The sequence below is a fragment of the Physeter macrocephalus genome, chromosome 18, assembly GCF_002837175.3.
Source record: "Physeter macrocephalus isolate SW-GA chromosome 18, ASM283717v5, whole genome shotgun sequence".
NCBI classification, from domain to species: Eukaryota; Metazoa; Chordata; class Mammalia; order Artiodactyla; family Physeteridae; genus Physeter; species Physeter macrocephalus.
The window spans coordinates 66719464-66733299 of record NC_041231.1 but is presented as its reverse complement, the minus strand read 5'-3'; the positions used below and the strand labels follow the sequence as shown (position 1 = coordinate 66733299).

At 34.8% G+C, this 13836-nt stretch overlaps 1 protein-coding gene across 1 annotated transcript in view; it reads left to right on the top strand.

Moving 5' to 3' along the window:
- HCRTR2 (hypocretin receptor 2) overlaps positions 1–13836 on the top strand; it is a 101623-nt gene that overhangs the window by 70944 nt on the left and 16843 nt on the right. Inside the window, exon 3 of the mRNA XM_007107746.2 lies at positions 6341–6584. Within this exon, the coding sequence (XP_007107808.2) occupies positions 6341–6584 (244 nt within the window). The remainder of the gene's footprint in view (positions 1–6340; positions 6585–13836) is intronic.

The window sequence follows — 13836 nt, the reverse complement described above, 5'->3', positions numbered from 1 at the left end:
CCAAATATGTAAGCTCTTTGAGATTCACTTATTTTAAAAGATTAATAATTTTAATTATAGCTATCTACTATGGTGGTTGGATTAGTTTACTTAGATACTTTATATGAACCACTTGGCATAGGGATTACTCTCTGGAAGACGACGACCTTATAAAAACATAGTATGTTCTCAGTAAACATCAGTCATGGTCATCAGAATTACATGTTTTATTGTTCAGTTCTGAAAACAGCTTTCCTATAACTAGTTTCTCTACAAGAAATTAAGAACAAACACTTCCAGAGAATAATTTTCTAATTAATATTCTGATAGCTCTAAAATCTTTTAAAATTTTCCCAAGCTGGTGTCCAGAGCCACAGTTCTAAAAGACATGGATTTCCTTTAACAATTGGACAGTGTGAATCTAGATACAAACCTTACACTCTTCAGAGAAATTGACTCAAAATGGATCATAGACCTAAATGTAAAATGCAAAACTATGAAATTCCCAGAAGATACCATAGAAGAAAACCTAGACGACCTTGGTGTTTTGATGACTTTTTATATATAACACCAAAAGCCTGATGCTTGAAATAAATCACTGATAAGCTGAATTCTTTAAAATTAAAAACTGCTGATCTGCAAAAGTCAATGTAAAGAGAATGTGAAAACAAGGCACAGACTGGGAGAAAATATTTGCAAGAGACATGATGATAAGGAACTTTTATCTAAAATATACAGAGAGCTGTTAAAACTAAACAGTATGGAAGCAAACAACCCAATTAAAATATGGGCCAAAGACCTTAACAGACACCTCACCAAAGAAGATATACAAGTAGCAAAGAAACATATGAAAAGATGTACCTCATCACATATCATAAGCGAAATGCAAATTAAAATAATGAGATATCACTGCACACCTATTAGAATGGCCAAACTATGGAACACTGATAATACCAAAAGCTGACAAGGATGTGGAGCAATAGGAACGCTCATTCATTGCTAGTAGGAATGCTGCAAAATGTTACAGCCACTTTGGAAGACTGATTTTTGTTTTTACAAAATTAAACATAGTCCCAACATATGATCCAGCAATTGCATTCCTGAAAATTTACATCCACACAACAACTTGCATGCAAATGTTTACAGCAGCTTTATCTATCATTACTAAAACTTGGAAGTAACCAAGATGTCCTTCAGTAGATGAATGGGTAAATAAATGGGGGTGCAACCCGATAATAGAATATTATTCAGTGATTAAAAGAAATGAGTTATCAAGCAAGCAAAAGACATGGAGGAACATTAAATACTTATTTCTAAGTGAAAGAAGCCAATCTGAGAAGGCTATGTACTGAAGAATTCCAATGATATGACATTAGGAAAAAAGACAAAACTATGAAGATAGTAAAACATATGAGTTGCTGTCAGGGGTTGGAAGGGATGAACAGACAGAGCACAGAGGATTTTTAAGGCAGTATAACATAGGATATTATAATGTTGGATACATGTCCTTATACATTTGTCCAAATGTACAACATCAAGAGTGTACTGATTATGGTGTGCCAATGTAAGTTCACCAGTTATATCAAATGTACCACTATGGTGGGGGATGTTGATCATGCGGGAGGCTATGTGGGAACAGGGGGTATAGGGAAATCTTTGTACCTTCTCTTCAGTTTTGCTGTGGTCTTAAAAGTACTCCAAAACTTAAGTCTTAGGAAAAACAAAAGTTGAGAGAGACCACAAATAGCTCATTGTTAGAAATTATATAAATTAGGCTTTTGGATCTGAAATGTTACAAAGAGATCTTTACCTCAATAGTTCTTCAATGACTCATTATAAACAGAAATAATAAATTTTTAGGTCAGACCTCACTGATAGACTACTAAGTGGGAAATGCCATGAAAGTTATAAGCCTCGTTGCAAGCATTAAGTTTAACTGCAAGGTTAGTTTTGTCAGTCGGCTGAAAATCATGAGTGGGTTACAAAAATAAACTATAGCAAATTTTTTGAGAGAAATAGTATATTGAGCAACAGAGAAAAATATCACCGTAGAAAAAAATCCATAAGCAATGGGTCTTATGATGTTTACGTGGAGACACTGGGAAAATCATAAATAGCAGAGAATTCTAATATGTCACCATTTCTGTCGTGCTTCCAGAAAGTTTTTTAAAATTTCTCTTGGTTCCAGTAACCACCCAGGGGGAAATTTGGGGGATCTTCTTAAGTTTTAAGATGGCTTAAGTTGCCCAAAATCTTTTGTTGGCTGAGTTGTTCTCTCTGCAAACCAGAAGTTTCCCGGATGGAGAGTGGGGTGATGGAGAGGGATGCATCACCCTGTAATAGGTGCAGCCCTGCTCTAATGCACAGCGATACCTTCTTATAGACTAGGTATTCCAGATTCTCTTATGTGGATGCAAGGACAGATTGAAAGCAATGTGCAACCATGAGTGATGCAGGGCATGGGTCTCTCTTAATGTTCATTATGACAGTATTCTTTCCAGCAGCGCAACTTAACAAGTCTTACAGTTGAAAGAACATCTTCATCTCTTGATAGCTTCTATCTGTTTCTCTATAAAGTGTCCAGTTTAGTCAACTGGACTAAACAACAGAGGATCAACAGTTGATCCTCTTCTCCATTGATCAAGGACAAAACTATTGATAACCACAAGATCTGCCCATTCATTACCTCATTCAACATTACTTCTTGATGGAAAGTTGTAAATGCACAAAAATATTGAGGCACTGGTATAACTCACATCTCCAAATTCTCTCAATATTTATTGTCAATTTTCCATAGAATTTTCGCAAATAAAAGGAATAGGGTCAATGTGCAATAAGCCAATCATTTGAGTAGTTTTTTTCCCCTTAATTGTGATGTTCTGAAACCAATGGTCCCTCATATGATACTTATGTTCTACTGAGTATTTAAAAACATATACAAAACACCCAGCCAAATTTTAAGGTTATTTGGTAGCATTTAAGATTCTTTGGACATTTACTAATTTCCTATTATTTATATGTTCTTTTTTTTCTAAATACAATTCAATGCAACCTTTAGATTTATGAGTGGCATGCTGTAAGACTTCAGCAAACTCTCATCAATCTTAAAAATCTTACAAATATAATAAAACTTAGCTAAATAATTAAAATGTCCCTTTTGTATCTTTAATCACTCCATAGGTCCACTACCATTAACATCTATTGGGCTATTTGCTGAACAACTATCATGAATTTCTAGAAAAAATATAAAATATTTCACTTTTCTTCTCACACGTACAGGAGCAGTTGACTGCTTTTTCAGAGTGAGTTTTTTTGTAACTGCAGAAGAGGTTCTGCACAGGAAATGCCAGGAAAAGTAGAACTAAAGCCAACTGAGTTTTGGGTGTTGGGTGATGGGACAGGCTCCCTCACTCTCAGTCACACTTCTCCACCTTCCAATCCATTAATGCCTGTCATCCAAACTTGTGATCTGGCAAAATTTCCATTTCTACTTGTCATGGATCTCTGAGTCCCTTTTGTCACATCTATACGCTAGTGTGAAACTGAGTCCTTTACCAAAGAAAGCTTCCCACGTTGCCCTGAACACAGGGTACTCATAGGATGGGTGCAGGATAAAGCACCGACAGCAAAAGAAAGTTCACATCATCTCACTTCACTCACAATGTTCATGATTCACACTACATTCATTTCTCAAATGATTTATTATCAAGTTGACTTGAGCTAATATCAAAATCTCAATGAAAAAGGCACCTGGAAGTGCACTCCTACAAGTGAAAATCAACAACAAAACTCTCATTTATAATCACTTATGATAAGGTGCAATTATATATCCCCTTCAAGAAAATCATGTAAATTGGATGCTAATTGTATACTAGAGTATATTATACACCAGCAGATGTAGTACTCAAACAGTAACTATTAAATCACTGATGGTCAACGGTCCATGCAATGGATTCTACTGCTAGATTAACTGAACCAGCATGTTCTCTCATGAGAAGGTGCTGCACCCTGGCTCACTGTTGGCACTGGACAGCCATCTCTCAAGTACACTGTTTTGAATTGATTATTACTATCTAACGGTAGAGGGAACTAATAAAAATGACTTCAGAATTTGAACCACACCACTTCTATCCCATTCACCCATGTTGATCAGAATTCATTGAAAATAAAGCACTAGGTCTTGATGAGCATTTTACATTTTTAATTGCTAGAGAGAATAAATATAGCCCTGGCTCAGCAACTAAGAAAAGTCAACTGTGCAGAGCTAGACGACCACTGTCCTATTCCCAGGTTGGCAAGGGTATGGAAGGACCCTGGGTGCTTGACACGTTCTCCGGGAAGGAATGGAAGTTGGAGAAGGGGACATTTGAGAAGGAGGTGTGAGGCAGCACCAAGGAATTTCCAGGTGCCATCAAGCCTTCTCTGGTAGAGTTCATCCCTTTAGGATTACACCTAAAATGAAATTAACCTCCAAGACTTTAGCATAGTTTCCACCTTTATTTGTAATTTCTATGACTGCACTTCACTGAAAAGCAGTCTGTTCCTATTAAAAGCTAGAACTCCAAGCTCAGGAATAGAAGAGAATACTAATAGTATAATGACCATCATCGTGTCATAATCATAATAAGGAATAACAAACACTTACACAGCATTTATATACCAACCTTGGACTAGGTGTTTCACATCTCAACTGACAGTTCCTACAATTCCATGGACAGCTACGATTATCATGCATTCTCACACAGATGAGAAAACTGAGGTGTAGAGAGGTTAAGTAACTTACCCAAGATCATGCATTTGGCAAGTGCAGTGGGGTACATACCCAGGAAACCTGGTAGTGGAATTGACTCCAACCACACTCTGCTGCCTTTTCCAAAGAGAATCAAAAGAATCATAGTTGGCAAGCATCTTATCCTATCATTTCACTCATTTAATAGAAAAACAAACAAACAAACAATAACCCATCCACATTGTACCTACAGCTCTTAAGTAGGAGACCCATATTGTGCAGCCAGCTGGGAGGAGATGAGAATGGATATGTGGTCCTAATGCTTAACCCAGAGCCTTTCCCCCTGTGCTGGACCAGCCCTTAGATCCCTGTCACTCATCTGTACCTACAGTCAGTGCATCGACAAGGAAGGTCATGATGTAAGAAGCAGAGAGACCTGCTTATTCACATTTTATGGGATCAGTACAACTAGGACAGAAAAATATAGAAAGATGACTGTGCCATGTATATTACCTTATATTGAGGCTTATGACTATTCCTTAATTCAAAAAAATATTTATTAAGCACATCAAGCACTGTGTCAGGTACTGTTTTGTGAACACAACAGTCCCTCCTGCCATTGGTCTTTGTTCCAACAGAGAAGATAAACAGTAAATTAATGAATTAAACAAAATAATTGTACTATAAATGTTGAGAAGAAACTAAATAGAAATCTGTAAAAAAAAAATAACAGAAAAGAGCAAGAGGCTTGTTTTTAAAGAGAGAGTTTTGAGATAATTGATTTTGTCAGAACCAATGGTCCAATCATCCAGTATAGAATACACTAAATATAATTACATAAACTGATCATGTGGGGATAAGCATGCTTGATATTTTTCTTTACTATTTTCTTAAAGTTCCAAGTCAAAGTATTGTTTGTGGTGCTATTATATAGAAATCTGGATTGGGTGAACCTATTTGAATTTTAGAGGCAGGTTGCTTATTCCAGCAATGAGCAAACTATGGTAAAGATATTCATATAGAGAATTATTTTCTAGCGTGACTCATGCCTTTCTTTGGGTGCAACATGTTGGAAATGAACTAATGTACAAATAACCTTGATTATTTAAAAATAGGAAATGAGATACCTATAATTCAAAAATGCTAATTAAATGCAATTTCAATGAGATTCTTGTATGATAATTTAAAATAAATACATGTCATTGTATTATTCTCTATAAGTGACAGAGAATTTTCCAGTTCAGACTAAACATATATATTTTACTATTTTTTCATTCCAAGATAAGATTTCCCCTATCAATAGAAAAATTTCAAGACAAAATCATGATTGTCATTATTTAAAGAATGCCATATTATAGATTAAAACATTTAGCATATAAAAGATTGCAAGGCTTGTATGGTACATTTTTATGTTTAATGGAAAAAAGGTATTCTTTTTCCTAATACATTTCTACTATTATTTTTGGCAGAGTTTTTTTTTTCTTTTTTTAATAGAAAGCACTTGTATGAAATTTTTTTGACAACTTTGAATCTGGTTATCTGTGTGCCTATGTTTCTAATAGGGTAAAAGTACTGAGAGTGGTCCATGTAACACCCGGTGCTTCCCTTGTACTACCTTCTTTTCTTCTCTAGACCGTGTCAGTGTCTGTGTCTGTCCTCACACTGAGCTGCATTGCTTTGGATCGGTGGTATGCAATCTGTCACCCTTTGATGTTTAAGAGCACAGCCAAGCGGGCCCGGAACAGCATCGTCATCATCTGGATCGTGTCCTGCATCATAATGATCCCTCAGGCCATCGTCATGGAGTGCAGCACCATGCTCCCTGGCTTAGCCAACAAAACCACTCTCTTTACAGTCTGTGATGAGCACTGGGGCGGTGAGTCCATTGTGGCCCTTGCATTTATATGACAGCTGCAAATTGAAAATCTGATTTGCATAGCCCTTGTAAAGCTGGCCTCATGTATTTTACTGGCATTTGTTAATATCATTTATTTTATAACATGGTAGAACATAGTATTGACTCAGGTGTCAGGTTCCCTAATGGACTACAAATACAGCTGGATTTTTCATTTTAAAACCATGTCTGGCCTGGGAACATGGATGTTTTGCCCATGGACCTATGCTGTTCTCTGAGTCAGATTAGCTACACACGTTTTCTCTATTCATAATATAGTAAACTGATACATTTTATCACTGGCATAATTATTTTCTGACTTAAGAATTACACTAATTATGGAATTATGAATCTGTTTTTGGTTTCCCATCTGATATGTTCAGTGGTTAAATTTAAACAATCAAGTTTGGAGGCCTTATGCTCCTTTGGTTCAAAACTCTCAGCAACAGTCTTTGAGGTTTTTCTGTAATAGTGGAAACACCTTTATCAATGCCTGGTGATGGCACAAATCTGGACACAGCAAAGAATGAAAGAAAATAAAATAATCCTGCATTTCAACACTAGTTACAAAATTATCACACGGAATTTAAAGGAAACAATCTGTTCTCTTCTGGGTAAGTATATTACAATGGCTCATATTTAAACTGTAAACATTAGGAAAGCATTTGTTTATTGGAAAGATGTATCAACAGAGGCAGTGCACACCAAGGATTGTTCATGGACCTGGTATTTTCAAGCATATGAATCTCTGAATTCATGTTAATTCCTACCTTCATTCTTTTATTGGAACACTGAAAAGAGGAAAATCAGGAACTGAAAAATTAGGCATATGTTTTCACCACAGCAAGATAAAACTCAGAAGACACTGAGATTATTCCATATGATATCCAAAGACCTATAATAATTAAAATTTCAAAATTTGCTTTATCTATTACTGTAAATATTAAATACTACTTTTAAAAATTGAGATTTATCCTTCATTTCAATTGCAATTCTTTTGCTATATTTCTTTCTGGATCTTCTTCAGTTTTTCCCAAGTTTCCCCATTAACAATGAAGACAAAAACAAAATGAGTGGAAAGTTCCAGAATGATAGAAATATTTCTTAATTGTCTTCGGTCCCATTTATTTAATGTTCAAACAACATCTTGAGTATTTAGGATATGCCAGAAAGTGTGCAAACCTGAAGAGAAATTGACTCTGCCCAAGGGAATACGTTGTATATAGTGAGGTTGAAATGCAAATAAAGATTTATAGTGTGATTAGTATTTAAATATACTTATATACAAAGTGCTAGGAGCACAAGTGAGAGGACAGACTCAGTCCTGGCCATGTGAACAAAAGTTTATACGGACCTGCTAACATTTCAGCAAAGCATTAAAGATGAGCAGGGAAGAAGCTCACAGGGCAGTTCATTTGCTCAGGGTTTGAACTGTGTTCTCTCAGAATGAACTTGTTTTTCCTTTTGATTTGACTATGTCTTAACGTTTAAGTATCTCACATATTTTTCAGTTTAAGAAAGACTTTAAAAATGTGGAGATTCACTAGCATGAGTGTGATTCTCTTTCAATGTACAATTTAATAATTTGGCCAATTAAATGATGATAATCTACCAAAAAAAAAAAGTGAGCAGGGAAGGAAGAGCGAAAAGGGTGTCCTAGGAAGCAGGGAAACTTGTAGTTTCTGGAATGCAGTCTAAAGATCTGTGTTTGGGAAAAGGTGGGCTGGGGGCCAAATGTGACATATCTCTTATTATTATCTAATTCCTATGCAATGAGTTATATTTGGAAAAGAGCCTAAAGATCTCTTGATCAGAATGCTTTTGTTAATCATGATGAAACTGAACCATAAATTAAATTATTTGCTCAATATTATGAAGCAAACAAGCACATTTAAATCTAAGTGTTACCGAACCCAGGTTCGGCTGATCGCCACTCAGAAGTAAATACTCGAGAGGCAAGTGTCAGTAGAAAGGAAAGGTGTGTTAATCAGAAAAGCTGGCAATCTGGGGAGAAGGTGGACTCATGTCCTGAGACCACCTCCATAGATTCTGCTCAGCCCTGACAGTTTTTGAAGGGAAAAAGGGGGAAGAATCTCAGTGAATCATCTAGGCAGGAGTTTGGATTCTGCATCATTCTCCATTGAGTGCAGGCTGGCTGACCCTCTCTTCTTTATTTTGCCCATGTGGGATGCCTGCAGGATTGCTAAGGGGGCTGTTGGGGGTAGAGAGCTAGTCATTCTTTAACTATTTAATTCTTCATTCTTACTTCTTTTAATCTAGGAAAATAATCCACAGGTTAGGCAAGGTACCGTGTGTGCTCAGGAGAGCATAAGTCAGGAGTTAGTTTCAATTGCCTAGTGATCTCATTCCTATAGTTAGATTCTTTTAAGGTTAGAGGGGAACAGAAATGGGCAAACAGGAAAGGTGCAAAAGAGCTGCTTTCAGAAGCTTCCAACTCATAAGCTGGGATTCTTTAAGTTTACGGAGATGGTAATTAGATTAAAATTCCCACCTGTTATTCAATATGTGTCAGTAGTATTCTCTCTAAAGTATTTGGGTAATTGATTTCATTTGTAAGTCTGTGGACTGATTTTATAAACTTGTCCTTTTTTTAGTGTTGCCCTGAATGACCAATCTGCATTAACTCCCATGAGCAAAAGGGTTGCAGAACTAGGGAATCCCGTTAGTCCTCATGATTAAGTAAATAGCTGCATCATTTTCTAATTAACTTTGAGCAACAGATATAAACATATAAAAGGCATCCCCACCTCTCACATTTTATTACCTAACTATAGAAGGGAAATTTTCCTTAAAAAAAAGAAATTATTGTCAAATACCTAAAAATCTAAACTCAGTCTTCAGAAGTCATTTAGGAAAGCTATTTGAAAGTGATTTTATATTAGGGCATAATTACTTAAAATGATTTTAAAAGCTAAGTGATACTGAATTGAGTTGATCATCCACAAAAATCAAGCAATAAAATCTATGAAATTAGTTTTTCATATATTAAATGAAATTATCAATCACTTCATGTTTTTAAGAAAAATATGAAAAATTAAAAGCAGGTTCTTATTATTCTGCTCATTAGACATTTAGTTTATTTTAATGATTTTTACATTAGCATAAGCTTTGTTAATATAAGCTCTTTATAAATCTAGTTTTAACTTAAAATTTTAAAGCTTGGACACATATGTGATAGTCAAAACTTAAAATCACCATAGAAAATTATATTTTACAGGGTTAGCTCTCTAAAGTTCAAACACCTTGGGGCTTCCCTGGTGGCGCAGTGGTTGCGAGTCCGCCTGCCGATGCAGGGGACACGGGTTCGTGCCCCGGTCCGGGAGGATCCCACATGCCGCGAAGCGGCTGGGCCCGTGAGCCATGGCCTCTGAGCCTGCGCGTCCGGAGCCTGTGCTCCGCGACGGGAGAGGCCGCAACAGTGAGAGGCCCGCGTACCGAAAAAAAAAAAAAAAAAAAAACCATAAAGTTCAAACACCTTGAAAGTCCATTTAGCCCTATTTTTAAAAATTTGTTGTGAAATATCTTTTATTTGCATTTAACTCATAAACTGATTTCTTATCTTTATCCTAAGTTAAATCAATGATTTGGTTATAAAAGTAGACAGAGATATCATTATTGTCCTACAACCAATATTACAATGTGGAAAGAGTCAGTAAACTATGTGGTCACTTGATTCATATCTATCAAATAACTTTTGGGAAAGTCTTGCAAATGCTGTCTCACTCATGGTGTAAAATAACTGAGAACTCCGTCTTGCTGGAAATAAGACCACAAATATGTAATATTTTATGGATACATTACTTCTGCAACTCATTATATTCATCATCGCCTATGGCTTGTTCAAAAAAAGACCACAAACTGTTCGGTTCTTGGCAGACACACTTGACACTCAAAAACAAATAAAATGTGTTAATATTTATTTTAATGATGTTTAAATTATGTTTTTGTGTATGTTCACTGTTTGCATCAATCACATCAATTCACACTTCTGAAAGTTTAAAATTCTTCCAGAATTATAACCATACTTTCTTAATTGCTTGGTTTGTAAATGCATAGTTTCACAGGATAGATCCTATTGGCAGAAATTAACTTTATTTTCCCACTCAATCCAAGATATGTTTTACCAGTAATTCATCCAACTTTTAATGAGCATGTACTGTTTGTCAAACATTGTTTTGGATGCCGGGGATTTATAATCTCCCTCCTCTTGGATTGTACTGCCAAATTATTCTTTGGTGGTCTGAAAAATAATAATAATAGTGGAGCCCTTCCTTATATTCAAGCTAATTATGGTATCTGGCCTATTATGAGATTTGGAAAGTATATACATATGTGTGTTTATTAATAGGAACATTTATTGAAAACACTTATTAGGGAGAAGATAATAAAATATATTAAAGAGTCAGATAAACTTTTATGGATACATGAACTTGGAAAAGACTGTCCAAATTGAATATTTGGAAAATTATATTTAATTTAATTTTCCATTGAATCCTTGAGAGGTGTAACATGAAGGAGAAAATGTTTGTCATTTTTAGTAATTATATTAACATGTTCACTCAACAATGGACCTTAACTCACCTAAGAGAAGTTAAGCTTTATCTATCTAATACATGACATTTTTCTTTAATTTCTGATTTCAAAGACTAAAGAAAGATCCACATTTGCTCCTTATTTGTTGGTTTGATACACATGCAAGAATGTATGCAGATTATGCCTATTCATCAGTTGAGTAGAGACACGAAATTTTAACGGTTGTCAATCTTTAAAATGCTGTTTTCTAATTTAGGGAATGCTTAAGTGAACAAATTTCATGTAGCTACTTTCTAGACATATGAATGTCTTAAAATATATTAAAGATATTTCTTATCAAGTGCAGAGAAACTTCAAAGATAGTTTCAACACATATAATTTAAACTTTCAATGGCATTTCTGGGTTTTCAATTAGCTTAGACTTTAAGCATGAAATGAGGAATCTAAGATGATCATGTTTCCCCAATTATCTATAATAATCTCTTTATTAAAACAATCTATCTTAGCCTGCAAGTGTAATTTTGCTTGATCAATTTTTCTCTGTGTTGGTGTTCATTATCATAATATGCATTTACCAGCCAATTACATATTTTTCTAACTATTTATAAATATACCGGTTGCAGAATGAGCTTTCTTTCCCATTTGTTTAAAACTCCAGACTGTTATCACAGCGATGGTATCCATCTCTGCAGTTTAAAAATAAGTGACCTACCAAATCTACCTTTCTCCACTCACTCAATTTAATTGTCTGATGCAGACATCAGGGATTCACAGGTATGTAAGCTTCAAAGGTATATTTTGTTGTGGGAAGCTTATACGACACTTTCTTCAAAACAAATAGAAGTTCAAAGCCACTCAGGAGCCTGGGAAGTGCTGAGGTCACTCTCCACCTCCTTTGAAATTGGCTCCACAAATGCTGCATGGCACTTTGAATGCTGTGGCACTTCAAAGGGAAAGGCTGTTTGCTATTCCTCCAGTTAGGCTGCTCGGATTCTATCACTTTTTATGTAACTGGCTTGTTTTGCAGGATAAACTTGAAAGGAAGTTAGAAACTGAAGCTGATGAGCTAGATGTTAGCCACCTGGGCCCCAGAGAAGCTAAAAATTACACATCAAATTGGTCTCTTAGATCTCCTGGTAGCACACACACCCTGCTGTGTGCTCTAAAGATTGTAGTGGAGAAAAACATCTGTCTGAGAAAGAAGACAGTTTTAGGAGTAAAAATAAGAAGAATATTAAACTCTAGAAGACAAGACTATGAAATCAGTACTGTGGAGGATATGTTGACTTACTAGAACATACACAAAATTCCTCTCTAAGTAAGTTGTGCATGTGTGTTAATGCATGTACTTTTAATAAAAATGAGATTTTTAGGGTTCTTTAAACTTAGATTTCAAACCAATAAGGGTATTTTCTTTTTTTGATATCCATCTTACTTATCAGGGATAAGCACATATAGGATTGTAGTGATTGCTTATTTATCATTAATTCTATGTGCATAGGTAATATGTATCACATATTGATATAAGGATATGTTGATATGTTTAAAATATATTCAGTGAGAATTCAATGAATGTTCAATAATTGTTATCAGTCATTATGGTCATCATCATAATTATTATTTGTTAATCCTCAGTATAAATTGCTCTTACCACGTTTGATCACATAACCGAGTCTTCATGCTTCTACATATTTTCTGAAGTAACAAAAATAATAAAATCCATGAAAGTGATAGCATTATCCTTTCATAATAGTGTAGAACCAATCCCATTGCCAATATCAAGGTCAAAATAAGTTACGTAATTTTTAGAATTAAAAAAAAAAACCTTTGTTTTATTAGCATTTAGTTAGAATTGTATCAAATTATTGGCATTTAATATCCATGGTATCCATTTAGGATATATTGTTTCTTGTATTACATTTAAGTAAACGTAGCTTGATCAGTGTGATATATTCAAATACTAGTTAAAGGGAAATATCCCTTAAAGTGTTTTAAAAGTCAGTAATGGATATATTTTAGAAAAATTAAAAATTAATATTAAGCCACAGGGCTACTCAATTGATTGACTCCTTATAAATGCCCTAATCTGTGATATGTATTACCTGTGCACATAGAATTAATGACAAATAAGCACTCACTACAATCCTATATGTGCTTATGCCTGATAAGTAAGATGGATATCAAAAAAAGAAAATACCCATATTGGTTTGAAATCTAACTTTAAAGAACCCTAAAAATCTCATTTTTATTAAAAGTACATGCATTAACACACATGAACAACTTACTTAGAGAGGAATTTTGTATATGTTCTAGTAAGTCAATAAAAGTAATCATTGTCAAATGTTTGCTGTTTTATTTTTCCAAAAACTTTCTTAATTCATATTTGGAGATACAACTGGGAATATCTTCTCATCTCTCAAGAGAGAAATGAAGAGGAATCAACTTAGTTTACTGTCTTTTTCCATTTTAACAAAAGCATTAGCAATTAAGTTTTGATTGAGTAATGTCCCTCCTTGCAAATCCAAGTATAGGACAATCCAAATTAATTTTGATTGATTAACCAGATGTAATTAAGAGATAAAAAGGCTTTTTGATAAATGAACACTTGACTGGATAGACTGTAGTAGCACAAATTAAGAAATGGCTAATTGTTATTCCTCTCTGAGTAGATTACAAGACA